This window comes from Melitaea cinxia, chromosome 30 (assembly GCF_905220565.1).
Source record: "Melitaea cinxia chromosome 30, ilMelCinx1.1, whole genome shotgun sequence".
Taxonomy (NCBI): Eukaryota; Metazoa; Arthropoda; class Insecta; order Lepidoptera; family Nymphalidae; genus Melitaea; species Melitaea cinxia.
The window spans coordinates 915,173-934,830 of record NC_059423.1 but is presented as its reverse complement, the minus strand read 5'-3'; the positions used below and the strand labels follow the sequence as shown (position 1 = coordinate 934,830).

The following is a 19,658-nucleotide window of genomic DNA, read 5'->3' as shown; positions in this document are numbered from 1 at the left end:
TAACACTCACAGAGACGCGACCGTTAACTTTGTTTAATAATATGTTGTAAGGGGATTTTTTATAGTCGGTTTTTTGTGTTTATATAATCTAGCTACAAAAAAGGCAATGTTCAAGTTTTTGTTTCAATCCGCGACGAGAGATTTTCGATGTTAAACATGTATAGGGTAAACCTGATTGTAGGTGGATACAGGCCGTGGCAACACATCGCCGCGATATATGATGCAATGTATGTACTATACTATATAATAATTGAGTTGTCGCGATTTTCGCGATGAAGGGGTAGAAATTATTAAAATTGTATAGACTTAGGCGGAAGTTTCGAGACCAAATAAGGGACGTCTTGAAAAAAGGCCAGGTCAAGAGTACCCTAAACCGAAGAGCATGTATGAAGGGAATAATGAAGGTGGACGAAGCGTAAGAAGTATGTAAGGGTCATAGCAAGTGGAAAGAAGTGGTCTCTGCCTACCCCTATGGGAAAGAGGTGTGATTATATGTATGTATGTATAAAGAAAATAAATGCTTATTAAATGTTTCACATCTGTCAGCCGTCACGTTACGTTAAAATTATTTCGTGCATTTTAAATTTATTTCGCGTCGATTCCCAAGATATTCATTTAAATTAAATGGTTATCATAATGTGAATAAAATACATTAACTAATGCATTTAAATTGAGAAGGATTAATAACGTTTTTTATTTATTTCTTTTATCCTACTTGGTCGGCTAACAAGCAACTATGCGCATATGTATGAGTCATCCGTAACATACACTCTTGATAGACTCAAAACTACTTATTTACTCAAAAAGTGTTCCTCTTGAGTTTTAGCCGAAACTTCGGCAGACAAAACCAGTCACATTCAAATAAATATTTATTTTCCTACAACTAGTTCGGCAAACGAGCGTATGGTTCACCTGGTGGTAAGCAACGAAACCAGGAGCATCCCCGACCCTATTCAGCAGCTCCCTAGTCACACAGGAACACAACACTGTTTGAAAGCAGTATTATTTAGCTGTGATCTTCTGCAAGATCAAGGTATTACCCCAGGCGCGCTGCTTTAGATTTTGAGCAAGATACCGCCATACCGCAATAAAGATCATCATCATCATCATTATTTCAGCCTATTGCAGTCCACTGCTGCTACATAGGCCTCCACAAGTTCGCGCCAAATATGGCGCAAACACATGTGTGTTGCCCATAGTCACCACGCTGGGCAGGCGGGTTGGTGACCGCAGGGCTGGCTTTGTCGCACCTAAGACGCTGCTGCCCGTCTTCGGCCTGTATATTTCAAAGCTAGCAGTTAGATGGTTATCCCGCCATCGGTCGGCTTTATAAGTTCCAAGGTGGTAGTGGAACTATGCTATTCCTTCGTCGCCTCTTACGACACCCACGGGAAGAGAGGGGGTGGCTATATTCTTTGATGTCGTAGCCACACAACATATAAGATAGATATCTGACCTAATCATCCATAAGTTCACCCATTGAATAGTACAGAATCTGCAACTATCTTCAAAGCAAATAAGTATTAAGTTTCCCTTAATTTGTCTTCACATTAAATATTTTTCCTAAGACGCAAATTCAATTTTATGCCCGCAATGAATATTATCTCAATGTTTTTAAATCCCACTATTTTCTAACTCGATTCAACCTGTATCATCCCACTGCTGGGCATAGGCCTCTTTCTACATGTAAGAGAAGGGAATTGTAGGAGAAAGATTGTAGTTTAATCCACCATGCTGCTCCAATGCAGGTTAGCACTTGGCAAATATATCCCTTCTATGAGTAACAATCGTTTTGGATAACAACTGGGCCCGACAGCTTAACGTGCTCTCCGAGACACGGTGGGGAGGATACACACCCAAACGGGAAAGAAACATTTGTACCAATACAAATACACTTGACTATCGAACCCGCGAACCGTCGGTGTTTTAAGCGGCTACACGAACCACTACACAAGATCGTTTGTTATTTTCCAGTCGTCTTGGATCAAATCTCTTAATCTCTTATTTGCACTACCTCGACAGCACCTGTGTACTATATATAAGCAGATAAGGTAAATAAATATTACTTATATAGCTGGAGCTTGTAAATAGAGATTTTCGGAGTTTAATTCTATATTAAATATTATGTGACTGTTTAGCTAATTGAGGCCCTGTTTAACCGATAGCTGTTAGCAAAGCTATCTGACGTAAGACGGTATCTAACAGATAAAAAAGTATATAATATGTTTAAGTAACATGTCTTTACGCACGCTTGACTTGGGGAGAGTGCGTGACGAGAGCGTTATGAAAAGTGTGATCGTGCAAGGCGAACGGAAGTTCGACAAAAGCGGAGCTACTACAAACTGCGCCAACGGGCTAGTCAAATTCATTCCGTCCATGCAGATTCACCACCACTGCCGGCGCTAGCTCCAAACACCAGACACGGCAAGCAAACTAGATTATTCCTTTCTTCAAATCCATGCAATCAAGGTGTTTTGAAATACTGTTGAGATTAAAAATCACTCCTAAAAGATTTAGTTTGTATATTACATTTCTGAGTAAGTGCAATTTCAGGACGTCGTGGCCCTTAGCTTTCAGTTCGAGGCCTCGACCTTACAGAAGATCACAGCTAAATGATACTGTTATCAAGCAGTGTTGTGTTCCTGTGTTGAGTAGGATCAGAGCTTCTGGGGGCAATTAGGTCGGCAAAGCGCTTGCAATGCTTTTGGTAATGCAGGCGTCTTTAAGCTACGGTAATCTCTTACCACCAGGTGAGCAGTACGCGTGTTTGCCAACCTGGTTGCATAAAAAAAGCGTACATTTTTTACCGACTTCAAAAAAAGGAGGAGATTACTCAATTCGACCGTATATATATTTTTTTATGTATGTTCGGGGATAACTCCGTCGTTTATGAACCGATTTTGATAATCCTTTTTTTTGTTGGAAAGGAGATATCCCTAGTTTAGTATCATGATAAGGAAACCAGGATCTGATGATGGGACCCCAGAGAAATCGTGGGATACTCTCGAAAATCCGCATAAGTTTTTACTGGGTGTACCGATTTAAATCTTTGTAATCTTTGATAATGCGTATTTACTTGACTATTTTTTCGTCTACCTACGTTGTATTACTTGTCGATATAATTGAAGTCGGTTTTTCTTCGTTTGCCTGCAAACACAATTATTATGTGTATTACCTCATATCTTTTTACTGCGTGTACCGATTTTGACGATTTTATTTTTAATTGTTATACTCGAAAGATGTTGTCTGTGGTCACATTCAAATACAAGCGAGATCTGACGAGAGGATTGAGTTATCTTGAGTAATGTCAAAATTAAATTTACGTTGTATTACTGGTCGATTAGTGATGAGCAAAATTGGCTTAGGTATTGCAGTTGATTTTTCGCAAGATCAAAACTAAGGCCAATACTATCCTTAGACTAGGAAGACCGAGACCTAGACTGTCCAGTCTTGGTCTTGCTTTGCTGATCACTACGGTCGATGTAATTGAAATCGGTTTTTTGTGTTTGAGATCATACATAATTATTATTTTGTAAATATTCGTGTGCGATACGAATAAAAAATCGTTGATTCAAGTACAATGAGATTAATTAAGAGGAAACGAGTTCCAATTTCCTATTACATTTAAGTAATACAATATAATCGAGAAAATTTTCCATTGTTTTCGCCATAACGTGCAGTTCAACGATCTCGTCTTTTGTCCGATGTCAATGTCACTAGTACAGACAGAGACTACAGAACTTACGGGAAAAATGGAGTAAAATTATAAAGACATAATGAATTTTTTTTTTTTTGGGTTTAAGTCTTCACAGGTTGTCTTGGCTGTCTTGGCCGCTGATTATGTGGGTAGTCCGGCATTGCACCTACCACCAGGAGCCCTTCACTCCCGTCGCCTACGGGTGACGGGGTTAGTTCGTAAATGCATTTGCCAGCGATAAAAAAAGGTTTTCTTCTATAACAAAAGGGGTAAGTCTGTTCATATAAATCGTAATGAATTAATTAAAAATTACTATACGATTTTAAGGTGTTTTTAAGGTGAATAAAGCTGAATTTCTGATGTGTTTTGGAACGAAGTTCCTTATGGGGCGTTGCGAGGTACGATTTTTATGTTTAGCCATGTTTGATGGCTGTACAGTGTCTAATGTATAGTCTATGTGATGACATTATTATTGAAAATTTCTATTATTAATATATCATTCGATATTTGTTATTATATTTTTATAAATCATTGTAAATAAAATAAAGGTTTTAAGATAATTTTAAAAAGTAATATTTTTTAAACATTTTTGAATATCATATCAAAATTGACCGCTCCAGCGGGGTTCGAACCCGCGTCTCCGACTGACCGTGTCGGCGCTCTAACCAATTAAGCTATGGAACGATGTACCCGCTAGTAATCGTACATAGTAATATTTTTTATTGATTAAAACAAATCGTAATCCAAAATGTATACCCGAATAAATATTTTCTTTATACCTCGAAAGGAACTTGAAATTAATATTTTATAATAAGGAACTTGGTTCCTATCTGGGGTCTCACGATTTATCACTTTTTTTATTCATATTGTACATCTAAAAGACATTCGTGTACGAGACGAACGGATGGTTCGACTCACACTTGACCAGTTTCTTAAATAGAATGACAACATCGGCATTTTCCTTAATAGAGTGTTTACCATCGGGTACTTTCCAGAATTGTTTTCCTTATAAACGAGAGTGAGATAATGTCATATCTATATGATTTAGTTTTTTTATTTATTTATAGATTATAATTATACCAAAATGACGCCGTGTCGGCGCAACGGTCACAGCACTGGTTTGTGACTCTTGCGCTGGCGGTTCCGAGTTCGATCCCCGCACATGACAAACATTTGTATTGGCTATACAGATGTTTCCCGTGGTCTGGGTGATTGTGCAGTCCTTATGGATCTCCCCACCGTGCCTCGGAGAGCACGTTAAGCCGTCGGTCCCGGTTGTTATCATGTACACCTGATAGCGATCGTTACTCATACGAGAACATATCCGCCAACCCGCATTGGAGCCGTGTGGTGGATTAAGCTCTGATACTTCTCCTACGTGCTGTGTGGCTACGGCACTAAAGAATTTAGCCACCCCCTCTCTTCCCGTGGGTGTCGTAAGAGGCGACTAAGGGATAACAAGGTTCCACAACCACCTTGGAACTTAAGAAGCCGACCGATGGCGGGATAACCATCCAACTGCTGGCTTTGAAATACACAGGCCGAAGACGGGCAGCAGCGTCTTCTGTGCGACAAAGCCAGTACTGCGGTCACCAACCCGCCTGCCCAGCGTGGAGACTATGGGCAAAACACATGAGTTCACGACATTTTTGGCGCGAACTTGTGGAGGCGTATGTCCAGCAGTGGACTGTATTAGGTTAAGTAGTAGTAGTTAGGTATGTAGGAATATGTGTGTGTGTGATATTTAGGTACTAGCTGACCTGGCAAGCCTCGTACCGCCTTATTTATTTATTTTTTTCGTGAATATAATAATTATACATATCGAAATAAAATATAGCCTACATTTTAAGTTGGATGCCGGTAGAGCAAGCATCTATAAAATGATATAAAATAATTTATGAGGAGTAATTGTGAATTTTTTTTCTAAAAAGGGAGGCAAACACATAAACCTTAGCGTATTAATATATACGATATATGTATAGATTATAGATACATTTAAGCAAAGATCTACACAATTTCCGCTTACATGGAAACAAAACGCCGTGACTCACAAAACACCAATGACAAAACAACATAAAGTAATTAAATTTAAAAATAATTTACAATGTTACAAAAGTTAGAACAAAGAAGTATCGCGCGCCAATTATTATTTTTTCACATACAACAATAGTTGCACAATGGTATGTAAGAATTCTTAAAGGTACACACAACTTTAAAACCTTTATATAAATTAAATGACAAATTGAATAAAAAATGACCTCGAAATGAAAATAATTAAACTTTAATCACTTTCAAAGGTATCTTAAGAGAACGGGAAATATTTTAATTTTTTGCTATTATTTTAATACCCGAAACATATTTTTTTTATATATAAAAATGAAATTTAAAGAGAAAGTTATAATAAAATCAAAGTAAATTGCAACTTACCGAAAGTATGTTATAAAATCAGCTGTTTTGTTGATGATAAATATAAAAACGGTACAAAAACTAGCACTCGACCACAAGCTTTATTTTATAAAAGTAACAGAGAATCCTTTTGTTATTTTTCTACGAAATATTCGTAAAAAAATCTCTATTAATTTTATTACTGACACCACATACGTCAACTGACAATTTTTCCAACTGAATCGCCAATTGATAGCCGTCACTTCTAATGAATGGTTGTCCATGAATTGGTGTCAGTGTTGCCAAGAAAGAACAAGTACTACTAATATAGTAATTTACAAGGACGTATCACTAAGCTCCTTTTAAAAATAAAAATAAGTAAATAAAAAAAAATAAGTAAAGCTAATGCTTTACTTATTTATTTGTTTATTACTTTCTTGCATAAATATAGTTAAACACTTTTATATAGTAAAAAAAGGAAAGAAAAAACAGAAGTACAAAAATAAAATTATACAAACTTAGACTTAATTTGAATGACTTTTTTTTAAATTTTATATGATCAAAAAAAAGGAACTGAGCACAAGAACTTTATTACATTACAGTGTTACGAAGACAAAATACCGCGAAAATTAGTAGTATTTTTTTCTTTTGTTTCTTTAAAGTATAATATACGTGTGTGTGAAATACTGTGAAATAATGGTAGTGTGTAATGTTTTTTTTTTTCTTATTTAATATATTTTTACGCATAATTTAAAAAAAAATAATAGCATTCTGCACTCCTTCTCTGCATAAACTATAAGAGTGCGAAATTTCGTACTCCTCCTCCGTCCACCGTAAAAGGGGTACAAAGTTTTTGCTTCGCGTATTTAATGTATAGATTAATAAAATTTAAAATAAGTTTTCTGTTGACGAAGTAGTAATTGATTAACATTTAAATCTTTTCATTATATCACTAGAAGGTGATGTTAAATTATTAATTCATCAAGGTACAATAAAACACAGAAATATACATATACAAGAATATTTTATTCCATAAAAAATTAACAGTACGTCCCTTAGTCATAATTTTAGTTACATAGACAAAAATATGATTAAGTATAACAAAGTCCATTCGGTTTTGTAATTGCCATATGGCGCCATTTCTTGCCCCTTTCTAAGTGGGAAAAGTAATAATTATTTTTTTTACCCCTGTTTAAGAATAGATGTGCGGGGTAGTCTAGTAAACGATTATTCATCGCGATTTTTTTCATAACACTTATTTCGTTCAGTCACCCGTGACTAAGTCCGCCTGCGGTAAGTCCCGCAAATTTATTTTCATATATTAATTTATACACAAGCATTTCAGCATTGAAATAATTAAAAAAGTACATTAATTGCGATTCAAATACATCATAAATCATACAAAGTATCAATATAATTTACAAAATGCTCAAATCACAATAGTTTAACAGGTAAATAAATAGTAGGATTAATAGTTTTTGAATAGTCGTCAAAAAGAACAACATGGCATTTGAATTTGTCATTCCATGTTATACCTAAATGGAATCATGTTTAAAGAAATATTGTTGATTTGAATGATTTGCATCTGTGAGCATTCTGTTTAGAATACATATCGGGACGGATATTGAGCGCTCGACGACAGAGCGGTAGCTTAGCACACCGTGCAGGTTGCAAACAGAAAAATGTATTGTTCTGTACAAAATTAAGCAAAATGAAGTATTTTGAACTAATTAAATAGCTATATCCATAACATTACTAAAACGTCAGCATTACAAGTAGCCATCGTGATAAGTAAAGAAATAAAGTCAACAAAATAACGGTTTTTTAATAAGCTATTAATTAGTACCGAGGGTTTAGCACCCCTAGAGCAGAGAAAGAAACTAACCGAATGTTAGTTTTAGCACAGTATGACTGAAAGATCACTAATTTAGCGTTAGTATTGGTTGCCATTTAGTTGAGTAGTCACATCTATACTTACAAACCCGGTGTTTGTTTATTTGTTTGAACGCACTAATCTCTTAACTCCTGATTCGAATCGAAATATTTTGTTGGATTGTCCATTAACCGAGTAAAGCTAAGGTTTTATAATATTTACGTTTATTATTCAAATTAACGCGGATGATTCAGGGATTCAGTAAAAAGTTAGTAAAAAAAATGGATTTTTAATAGAATTACTAATCAGTGCCAAAGGTTTAGCACCTCTGGAGCGAGGGAAAGGAACCAATCACGAAAGTAGCACTAGTGACAGTTTTGGAGCGAAATGTGACTGACCAATCATATAGCCTATAGCGATAATACACCTGAGTGCGGTCATTATTCATAGTAGAGAAAATCTAACCCAAAGTGGAGAAGATAAATAGATAGAGTCATATCCCCGCAGTGGAATGTTACAGGCTGAATCGTATTCATAGTCATTGTACAAAGTTACATTTCTATCAACAATGAGATCCATCGTTCGTTACTGCGAGTTGAAGGTCAGCGCTCAATGTCCGTGCTGATAACTTTGTCAAGAATCTTTTTACTATACTTTGAGATTAATATAACTTTTAACACTTAAATTGGCATAATCGTTTTGATAAAATGTGTATTATACACCTAGATAGGGATACTTATTTGTAGTAGGGAAACTATCCACCAACCCGCAGTGGAGCAGGGTGGTGGATTAAGTTTAGTCTCCTACATGAAAAAAAGAGGCCTAAGCCCAGCTTTAATATTACAGGTTGAATGGCGAAATGTACATTGGTAATTTTTTAGCACTACTTTTTTAATAAATGACTGGAGTATGTGTTAAAATTACAATATATTACAGAATATAGCCTATACAGTATACAAACTCTTTAACAGCTAGATATACAAGTTTAGGTAGCAGTAATTATTTGAAGGGAAACGTTTTTAGAGTTGTTGACACTCGTTGAAACGAAAATTCGTCACGATAAAGAAACAGACACATAAATGTTTAGGATAGAATGAGATAGAATACATTACACAGTATTTTATATTCTCGGTGAAAACAATCTATCGTAGGCTACTTTTCAGAAGTTTCGCTTCTGCCGTGTGTAAATGCAACACACACATTTTACGTTAATTGAACGTGATGTACAACTTACATAGTATATAGAAATTAAGAGTAAGGCATATTATACAAGAATATATTAGACATTATGATACTTTTAGCATATTGAAAAAGGTAAAAACGAACTTTAAAGCCGTTTAAATTTTTGGTATAAAAACGTGATTTTATAGACTGGAAAACATGATTTAATTGAATAAATACCTTTAAAGAAAATAATAATTATGTGACAAAATAATTTTAGTATGAATAAAGTTATACGAGCTTTTGAACAGTAATAAAATTTATAAAAAAAATATATTGAAAAGAAACATAGACACTAGCTGAGCACTGAGACTTGAGGACTGAGAAAGCCTAAAAAGTATGATTTTTATGTAAAACAGGACATTTCACCCACAAAAAAACAACGTGAGACGGGTGTTCGCAATACCAAAATAACGGAAACACAAAATGATCAACAATAATATAGTATTTGACCTATTTTGCATATAAACCATTTACGGCCAGTTCTAATATTCTATATATATCTCTGAATTGCTGAATTTGCTTACTAGAGATAGAATTTTGACGTAGCTCTGTACATATTGTGGCAAAAATCTAACGCTAGTTCACAAAACCAGAGATGGCCGATAGTGATCTAAATATTTTAAACTTTATAACTTAGATACAGTTAAGATAGTCAAGGAATTCTTATCTATTTTGAAACAAAAGGAATTTTAAAATTTTTGCAACAAATTTTACTTACAAATTTAACCAATTAATTAATTATATATTCGTTTGCTTATATCAAACGCGGTCCAAATAAAAAAATCATAAAAGAACATTAACACTAAAAGCCCCTGGGGCAGTTTTAGAAATTGCACTGGGACACACATTACACTAACAATAAAACAAATATTTACAGCTTTACACTAAGGGCCTGCTTCACTGGTAACCATTAAAGGTGACATATAACGGTATCCAACGTATATGATTATGATATATTTTTCTAGTTCATCATTGAATTCTACTATATTTATTGGATATATGTATTCGCAATTGTTAATCTGTAATTTATTGAGTAGAAACAGGCCTTTATGGCATATTTTAATGATATAAAAGTCGATTAGTTAAGAGACATCCATAAATTAGGTCACAAACACGTTATCGACGTAGTGTGACATAGTGTGACATGGGCTAGAGGAGTCCAAAATTTTGTGACATCACATTTCAAATACCCATAATATATCTAAGTGTTAGTATTCAAACATGATAATAATTGATAATAAAAATAGCTGTGAAAAGGATGGGGGACGGGTCAAAAAATCGTGAAATTCGTGTGACTTAATTTATGGATGGCCAACTTATGTGCAGGATACTTTATCGATGATTGCTTCACCAAACGGTGAAGCAGGCCCTAAGTTAGTAATTACTAAGGGCTATTTACCAAGGCTTTATTAGGTTTAAACTCAGCTCCTAGCTCGGACGCTTGCTGTATACTTGAACATAATTTCAACGGTGTCTGAGTACGGAAGTGGGAACTTAATCTTGAAGAACGTCTCACTGGAGTTACTGTGTATTTTGGTGCATCGGTTGCTTGACGTCTGTGAAAGATACAAGTTTCTTTACTTATACATGTGATAAATAAAGCCTATATTAGTCCCCTGCTGTGTGGTTACGGCAGTAAGAATATAGCCACCCTCTCTCTTCCCGTGGGTCAGAGGTAAGAGGTAAGAGGCGACTAAGGGATAACACAGTTCCACTACCGCCTTAGAACTTATAAAGCTGACAGATGGAGGGATAACCATCCAACTGGTGCTGTGGCAGCAGCGTCTAGTCAACAAAGTCAGCCCTGCGGTCACCAACCCACCTGCCCAGCGTGTTGACTATGGGCAAAACACATGAGTTCACGCCGTTTGTAGCGTGAACTTGTGGAGGCCTATGTCGAGCAGTGGACTGCGATAGGCTGAAGGGATATTAGTCCCGTAGTGGGCTGTAAATACTGTGTCTGGGGCTTAGAAACAACACAAAAATCAAGCATTTATGCCCAGACCAGTATAAAGATTTGTCATGTCCCAAATCAGCCCCGTTCAATTGAATTCTAAGCAATATTTTAATATTTAAGAATGATTTTTTTCTACAGAACGTTAGTTCATAAACGAGAAGAAGAGTCAGAGCTGTAATAAATTAATCTTACTTAATGAATGAAAATAAACCATGTTAAAAACTAAACTAACAAAGGGATGGCATGACGTGGGAATTTAACTTTGAAATCGCCCTGTGTATATTTAATATTTAGTTATTTCTATAGAAACTATTTAAGCTGAAAACCCCGCCGCGTTGGCGCAGCGGTTACAGCCATGGATTGTGCCTGTTGCGTTGACGGTTGCGGGTTCGATCCCCGCACATAACAAACATTTCTATTGGCCATACAGGTGTTTCCCGTGGTCTGGGAGTTTGTGCAGTCCTTGTGGGTCTTACCACCGTGCTTCGGAGAGCACGTTAAGTCGTCGGTAACGATTGATAGCGATCGTTTCTCGTAGTAGGGAATATATCCGTCAACCCGCATTGGAGCAGCGTGGTGGATTAAGCTCTGATCCTTCTCCTACATGGGGAAAGAGGTCTATGCCCAATAGTGGGATATTACAGGCGGAAGCTAAAACGTTTGTTAGAATGTTTAAAGGCACTAATTTTAGGAGTTACTGTCTAAATTGGATTTAATTGATTTTTTTTTCTTGGATAGCCCAATTGCCACAGAATTCTATTGCCTATTTTTTCCTCGAAATAACGCGTGGAACCGCGGGGCACAGTTGGCATATAGAATCATCCATTATTGCTTTTAAATAGCCTACAAACAAGCTCCCACAATTTTCACGTCGTGCCCCCTTAAAGATGAAATCAATAATTAAATGGCATGATTAAAATGTAGGTTTCTATTAATATCCTCTACGTAAATACTGTAACACTGTTCTTACGTTTGTTTTAATTAGCTTGAAACTCTCTCGGAGAAGCTGAAATAATTAACTAGTGTTATAAGGATGAAAAATTTTTATTTTCCGAAATTATTTTTACTTTTTAATAATATACTAGCGACCCGCTCCGGCTTCGCACGGGTATAAAATATAATTATAGCCTATGTCATTCACTGAAAAATTGATTAAAATCGATCCAGTAGTTTTGATTTATTCATTACTGACCGTGGCCCGCACGCGTTAACTTAGAGTAAAAGCCGGCCGGAACCGCCGCAAACGCTACGTATCGCAATTTTTAAATCTGTAATATCTTCGAAAATATTCATTTAAATCATATGCTGTAGAGGGCCATATAGATCTATATTAAATCAATAATGTATTTAAGGTATTTAATTAGATAAGGATTAATGCTGTATTGGTTAAAATCGCTTTGAAAAACTAAGAAATTAACCATTATTTGTCGTAAAAAGTAAATGGCAAAAAATGTTATTGTGGGATATCCATAAGAGATAGACATATACCATAGCGGAGTTTCCTGTAGACCTTTTCAATGTGTACAATACTTAGTACATTATTTTGATAAATCTCGTAGGATTCAGGCTACGTTTGCAATTTAAGCGGAAAAAATGTAATTATTTACGACATCACATTAGAAACCTCAAAAATAACAGTATTTCTCCACTATTTAATGGATGTTATTAGACATATAAACCTTCCTCTTCAATCACTCTATCTATTAAAAAAACCTGCATCAAAATTCGTTGCGTAGTTTTAAAGATTTAAGCATACATAGGGACATAGGGACACTATACATATACTATGTTGTAGTGATTATGATCTGACATAAACTTGGTTAATACGACTTTTGGCACAAGTTAGCTTAAGCTTAGCAGTTAGTCTTAAGCTTAGAAATGGTATGTAGTCAGTAGCTTTGCGAAGGGTGGGCAAGGGAGGGCATCATGCCCTGGGCGCTACTCACAAAGGTGTGCCAAATGGTCCGCAAAACAAAAAATTGCTGGACATATATGATTTTCGAATGATCCCCCCCCACTCCTAAGCACTTAAAAGTACTGTGCCCCGGGCGCGAGTTAAGCTCGTTACGTCACTGTATGTAGTATATGTTGCTGTGCAGGAAAGATGATGTGAGATTATTAAGTGGTAGATAAGGGATAAGGATACTGAGGAAGCCGAGAATAACCAACCCACAAAGCAAGCCCTGAAGTCACCATCCTGCTCGCCCAGAGTAGCGACAATGGGCAGAATCCTATATATTGCTTAGTATAATACGTGCCTTGGATCTGTAACATACAATATAATATGACACTTACAACTTAGCTTGCTGGACGGCGAAGCGTATAATGGTGCTCTTGAAGACATTCTTAACGTCCACCAACTTGGGGTCGACTTGATGTTTACCAGAGCTCGGACTGATTTTGAGCTGCATGAATTTATCCAAAAGTTGGTCTAAGTTTGCTTCCACTACTGATTTCTGTAAAGAGAAAAGATATAGTTTAACAATTGTACTTTACAAAAAAACGAGTGTGCTTTAGACCACACGACTAAAGTAAAACTTACGAAACGTAACTCCCTCTCTTTCTATCTTCACTAACTTATATATCGCTCTCAACTTACTCTCAAAGTCGAGCGTACGTAAAGAAGTTCTACTTCAAAAATTTTAAATAGATCATCAGAAAAGAATTGGTTTTTGATTACGATAACGCCAGATAACACACATTTTCTGCCCACCCAAGCAATTGAGAGTGTTGATTCATGTGCAAGTGCATTCAGCATTCGTGAGATCTCATACAACTGTCATACATCGGTATGAGAATTTGATCTGCATTGGTCCATGTTTTTAGATTTTTTTTTTCTTTGGGTTGTAGTCCTGCACCCTCACAATTTATTTATCCACATTTCCAAAACATTTTGGAAAATGTTAGGTTAATACCAAAAGAGCACTGGGAAAAATTACAATTTTTGTATATAAAATCCAAAAGATTTCTACAGAGACAGGATTATGTTACTACGTAACTAAATCAGTCATCCATACATACAATAATAGTTTTATTTCGTAAACTTGGATCCAATATCTCGCCTTTGAGCTGCCAAAAACAGATTGCGTATTTTTAACCAACTTCCAAAAAAGGAGGAGGTTCTCAATTCGACTGTATTTTTTTTTTTTTTATGTATGTTACATCAGAACTTTTGACCGGGTAGACCGATTTCGACAAATTTTGTTTTAATCGAAAGGTAGTGTGTGCCAATTGGTCCCATTTAAATTTATTTGAAATCTAACAACTACTTTTCGAGTTATATCTAATAATGCGTTTTTACTTGACGCTTTTTTTGTCGACTTACGTTGTATTATACCGCATAACTTTCTACTGGATGTACCGATTTTGATAATTCTTTTTTTGTTGGAAAGGAGATATCCCTAGTTTGGTACCGTGATAAGGAAACCAGGATCTGATGATGAGATCCCAGCGAAATCGAGGGAAACTCTTGAAAATCCGTAATAACTTTTTACTGGGTGTACCGATTTTGATAATTTTTAATTTAATCGAAAGCTGATGTTTATCATGTGGTCACATATAAATTTTATCGAGATCTGATAACTACTTTTTGAGTAATCTTTGATAACGCGTAGTTGCTTGACTATTTTTTCGTCGTCGATCTACGTTGTATTACTTGTCGATGTAATTGAAGTCGGTTTTTTTTTCGTTTGCGAGTAAACACAATTATTTTTTTCTTTTTATTAATTTAATTTAAGGCATCTTCTCTTGGTCTTGTTACATGGTCTTACGCCGGATAATGTAGTTGGCTACAGGTGGTTATCCCAACTAACCTCGGTCCCCTTAGCGATGGCCTGCTCCCAACACTGGACAGAGGCAGGCAGATCGCCGCGGCGCTCCTCTAAGGCAGCTCGACACTCCCAGTAGGGGGCGCTGTCCGGGGCCGAGGGAAAACGGTCTCGGATAGCTCGTAGCCAACGAGCACATTGCTCCCAATCGAAACCCTGGAAAAAAGACAATATTTTGTTATTTTTGGTCATTAGTTTCGCTTACTTAAATAAATTAAAATTTTAATTTGTAAGATGACCATTAAAAGCAGCGTTTGAAGCCTATTTGAATAAAGCTATTTTGATTTCGATCCCTGCACATGACAAACATTTGTATTGGCCATACAGATATTTGCCGTGGTCTGGGTGTTTGTGCAGTCCTTGTGGGTCTCCCCACCGTGCCTCGGAGAGCACGTTAAGCCGTCGGTCCCGGTTGTTATCATGTATACCTGATAGTGATTGTTGCTAGTAGTAGGGAATATATTAAGCTCTGATGTTTCTCCTACATGGGGAAAGAGGCCTATGCCCAGTAGTGGGATATTACAGGCACAAGCGAAAGCGCGATTTTTTGATTCTTGAATCCCATGAAATTTAAATCCTGTAGATGTCCATATCACAACATAATCACAAACATCCAGACAACGACAGACATTTTTATGCCCAAAACAATCAAATCAAATTTTACAATCACTCAAACCTGTACATAAGACATCAGCCCGTTGCTCTGACTATTAGGTTTATGTATAATATAAATACTAAAACGTAAAAAATTAAATTACATTTAAAACTAGATGCCTACTTTTACAATATCCTAAAGTTTATCAATAATAATTTTTCCCCTGCGGTTGTCTGTAAGAGATTGCTTAAAATGTCCCTTTGAAAAAATTTATTAATGTTCCTGTGGTGAATAAGGTCTAGAGGGATAGTGATGAAGCCAAAATTCTCATACTGTATTTAAAGAGGCTATGAGATCTATGAGAATTTGGTCTAAATTTCAGTTAAGTTCAATTTTTTGGTCATCAGGAATGAGATTGCCTTTACATGCTTTGACTTTATTGAAGCCCAAACTTCTTCACGCACGCTTGACTAGAGGATTAAGGTGGTGAATCCCTGACGAGAGTGTCGAAAAGAGATCGGACAAGACGAACAGAAGTTGAGAGGGAGAGATAAGTTAGTGAAGATAGAAAGTTTTACTTCAGTCGTGAGGTCTAGTAGACTCCTTTTATTGTACTATAATAAATACTTTGTGTATACATTAACCTACCTCTCGCAATAACTCAGTCAAATCGTTCAAAGCTCCAAGCAACAGATCATCGACATGATGCACCCCTTCTCCAGACGTCAACGTAGTCTCATAGCTGTCATTGTAATCAACACTATCACTTATAGAGCTAACTCGACGCCATTTATCTTTTGGAAATTCTAATTTATTCACATCGTTTAAATCACCGACTTTATTATTCATGTTTTCCAAGTAGGAATCATTGTCACTGTCGTGTTCTAAGGCTATATTTTCTTTATTTTCATCGTCAAACTCTTGTGTGTCTATGTTCAATGGTCTGATATCTCTAGAGAAGTTGTGTAACCCGAAACACTGTAAATGGTGGTATGAATCTACCGACTTTCCCCGTTTCTTCAACCAACTGAGTAATCTAGCCTGTAATTCCTCTGGTTTGGGCGTATTAAAGTTGAAAGGAACCGGCGTTTGAAACTTAACCTTTTTCCGTTCACTCTTCACAGCAGAAACCACTTTTTCTTCTCTAACACAGTCATCTTCATTGACATCTTTCAGATGTACCTTGTCAATCTTCTCACCGATAGAAGCCCATTTGTGAAAGCAATTACCGAGTTCCTTTTTACTTATTCTTTTAAAATGTACCGCTGAGATAGATCGACGTACCGGTATATTTGGTCTACTCTCGAACACTGTGTTTCTCTTGTTCATGATCAACCGAGACTCATTTATAACCTTCTTCAAATAACTGGGATCAGTTTTGAGCTTCAGGACGTTGTCGATACTCTCTTTTTGAACAACTTTTGGTTTGTAGAGTCGATCAAAAACAGATTCCTTGTCAGCTGACTTCTGAGGCTGTATACTTTTCCTGCTATTGAAACTCTTTGGCCTATTCTCAGTTTTCGACATAACAGCTATACTTCTACGTGATTTTAAATCAGGTTTATTATTGAATTTATTGTTTATAGCTTTCTTAGCATCTTTAGCTGGTTCCGTGATTGTTATCTGAGGATTATTAATAATATCTCTGTTGATACTTTTAATGTTAACTTCTGAAGTGATCTCTTTCAACGGCTTATTATTTCCAGCATTATTTGGTTCATTTTTAGCTTTAGGAAGTTTGCTATCAAACTTAGACACAGCTGGCTTGTCTTTCTTTATATTATTGACATTACTTACTTTATGAATGTGACCGGTAACATTCTTAGCATTGTTACTAACTTTAGACGTTGTCTTCTTTAATACTGGTATACTCTGCCTTTTTGTAGTGTTGAGTGTTCCTTGTAAGTTATTTTTGGCAGGATTAGCAGTACCTTTAACAATACCACTTGGGTCAGATTTAGATTTAGCTGGTAGAGATACAGTTGAAGCTGATTTCGGTTGATGGATATCGGTTTTTCCATATTTTTTTAAATTTAACTCCCGTAACTGTAAAACAGATAAATTAGTAAATTAAAAGAGTGACCAATAACAAGGGTAAAGCCCTACCATGCAATGCTATTACACAAGAGGTAAAAAATGATTAAATATTTTATAACATTCACATAATCGTCTGTTCCAACGGTAAGCAACTTAATACTTTTGTTATAGTTAACATCCGACTGTTAAACCTTTTTTTTTTTGTTAAATAAATACAAATATCACACCGGAAATCAAACCCACAACTTCCGGCTTGTCAAAAGCTGAAAGGTTAATTGTTTGAAGAAATACTACAACACACAATTTATTTTAAAATAAAGTTCCCATATTATGTCTTTCTCTAGAATGGAACCAAGTACTACAAAGACTAAGTATTAAAAACAAAAATTTTGTCAATCTGGTCCATCCACTCTCAAGCTTAGTAACTTATGTTACTTATATCTATACTGTGATAATTTGAGAAAAAATTAACTTATGCCGTAAACTGGATCTCAAATGTAAAAACAAAACAGTAGTTCCTGAGAATAGAATCTTCAAACAAACAAAGTTTTCAGCTTTAAAATATTAAAATAAAAATTGTACACTAAATTGATGAAAAACTAAGAATTTATGATGTATACCTTTTCAATCCTAGCTTTCTCTCTAGCTATACGTTCCTCCCTGAGCTTATTGAGCCGTTCCTCTACAGATGCCATGTCTGTACCGTCAAATGTACTTAAATTTACAGAAATCTGAAAGTAACAACTTTAATTAGCTTGTATTAAGAGTTTGGATATTAAAAGGCAAAAGATAAGAATATAATTACAATGTAATTATTTAAGAAAATTGTACATAGATTGTCTATTATTATATTTGTATTGTCTATTTTTTAATTAAACCCTCTTTTACGCACATTCGTCATAAAGTTATTTAGGAATAAAACTACTAAACTCAGAATTTACTAAAAAGAGTCACACATATAATTCAATTATTTACCTTAATATGTAACAGTCATTAATAAATTTAGATTAAGTTTGAGGTCAAATATATTAGAGATAAAAAAAAATTGCATTTGCAAACATACTGGTAAAAAATTCACGTATATATGTTAATACACCTATGTATGTATATTTTCTACAATAAGTTACTGTTTGATTAATTAAAGAATGTTTATTTATTGTAAACTAATTAATAAGGGGATATTACTAAAAATGATGAAATAAATATAAAATCTATATTTATGTATTTTGAACAAGTATATAACTAGAAAGAGTATTTTAAGTATAACGATAATTTAAAGAAATTGATTGACTTTCATTATAATGATACTCCTAAAACCTAAGTTACATACAAAGTAACAATCTTATTAGATGTAATAACATTTATAATAAGAAATATAAGTATATCTACTTAATAAATACTCACATAAATCAAGTAATGTAAGAACAAACACTAATTATTGTAATAACTAAGTCACTAAATGTTATTTTTTTAAACAAAATCAATCGTTCAAGACGCTCGCCTTTATTTTTCCCATTAGAACGGTTGACGGTTGAAAACTGTTTAAATTCAAAACATTTGTTTGTAAATGCCAAAGAGATTTTATTTGTTTTATTGATAGCTAAATGGACGCGTTCATAATACAAGAACCGAATGCTTAATTAATGTTACAGAACAAAACTTGAAAAAGATATCGTTATATAAATATGAATATTAAGATTTATTAAGAGGTATTTTGTAATACTTTTATTTATATAATTAGAAAATTATTCAAAATTAGTATTTTGCTTTTAGCAACACTGATATCGTTTTACCAATACAATAAACGTAATTGGTCACGTCATTACGTCACGTTGGTTGCATTGCGAGTGTTAATGCCCGCTGGGTCACGAGTGCTCTATAGAATTGCATTTTAAACCTCTGTGAATTAAATTACGGATAAATTGTGCCATTGAATACCAACCAGGTGAGTGCACGATTAAATTATGTTAATGTAATAAAATTTTAGGTCTTTTGTTACAATACTTGTGTCGTTTTAAGTGTTGTGTGAAAAATAAAATTACAAAAAAAGTTGTTTCGCCGGA

The 19,658-nt window shown here is 35.1% G+C and overlaps 1 protein-coding gene across 1 annotated transcript; it reads right to left on the bottom strand.

Moving 5' to 3' along the window:
- Window positions 1-10,563: 10,563 nt before the first annotated feature.
- Window positions 10,564-18,290, bottom strand: LOC123668057. The gene is made up of 5 exons (XM_045601849.1): window positions 18,216-18,290; window positions 16,207-17,604; window positions 14,949-15,119; window positions 13,432-13,592; window positions 10,564-10,735 (listed from the first exon to the last, which is right to left on the bottom strand). Exons 1-5 carry the CDS (start codon window positions 18,288-18,290, stop codon window positions 10,564-10,566), a joined length of 1,977 nt encoding a protein of 658 aa, XP_045457805.1.
- Between the last annotated feature and the right edge of the window lie 1,368 nt (window positions 18,291-19,658).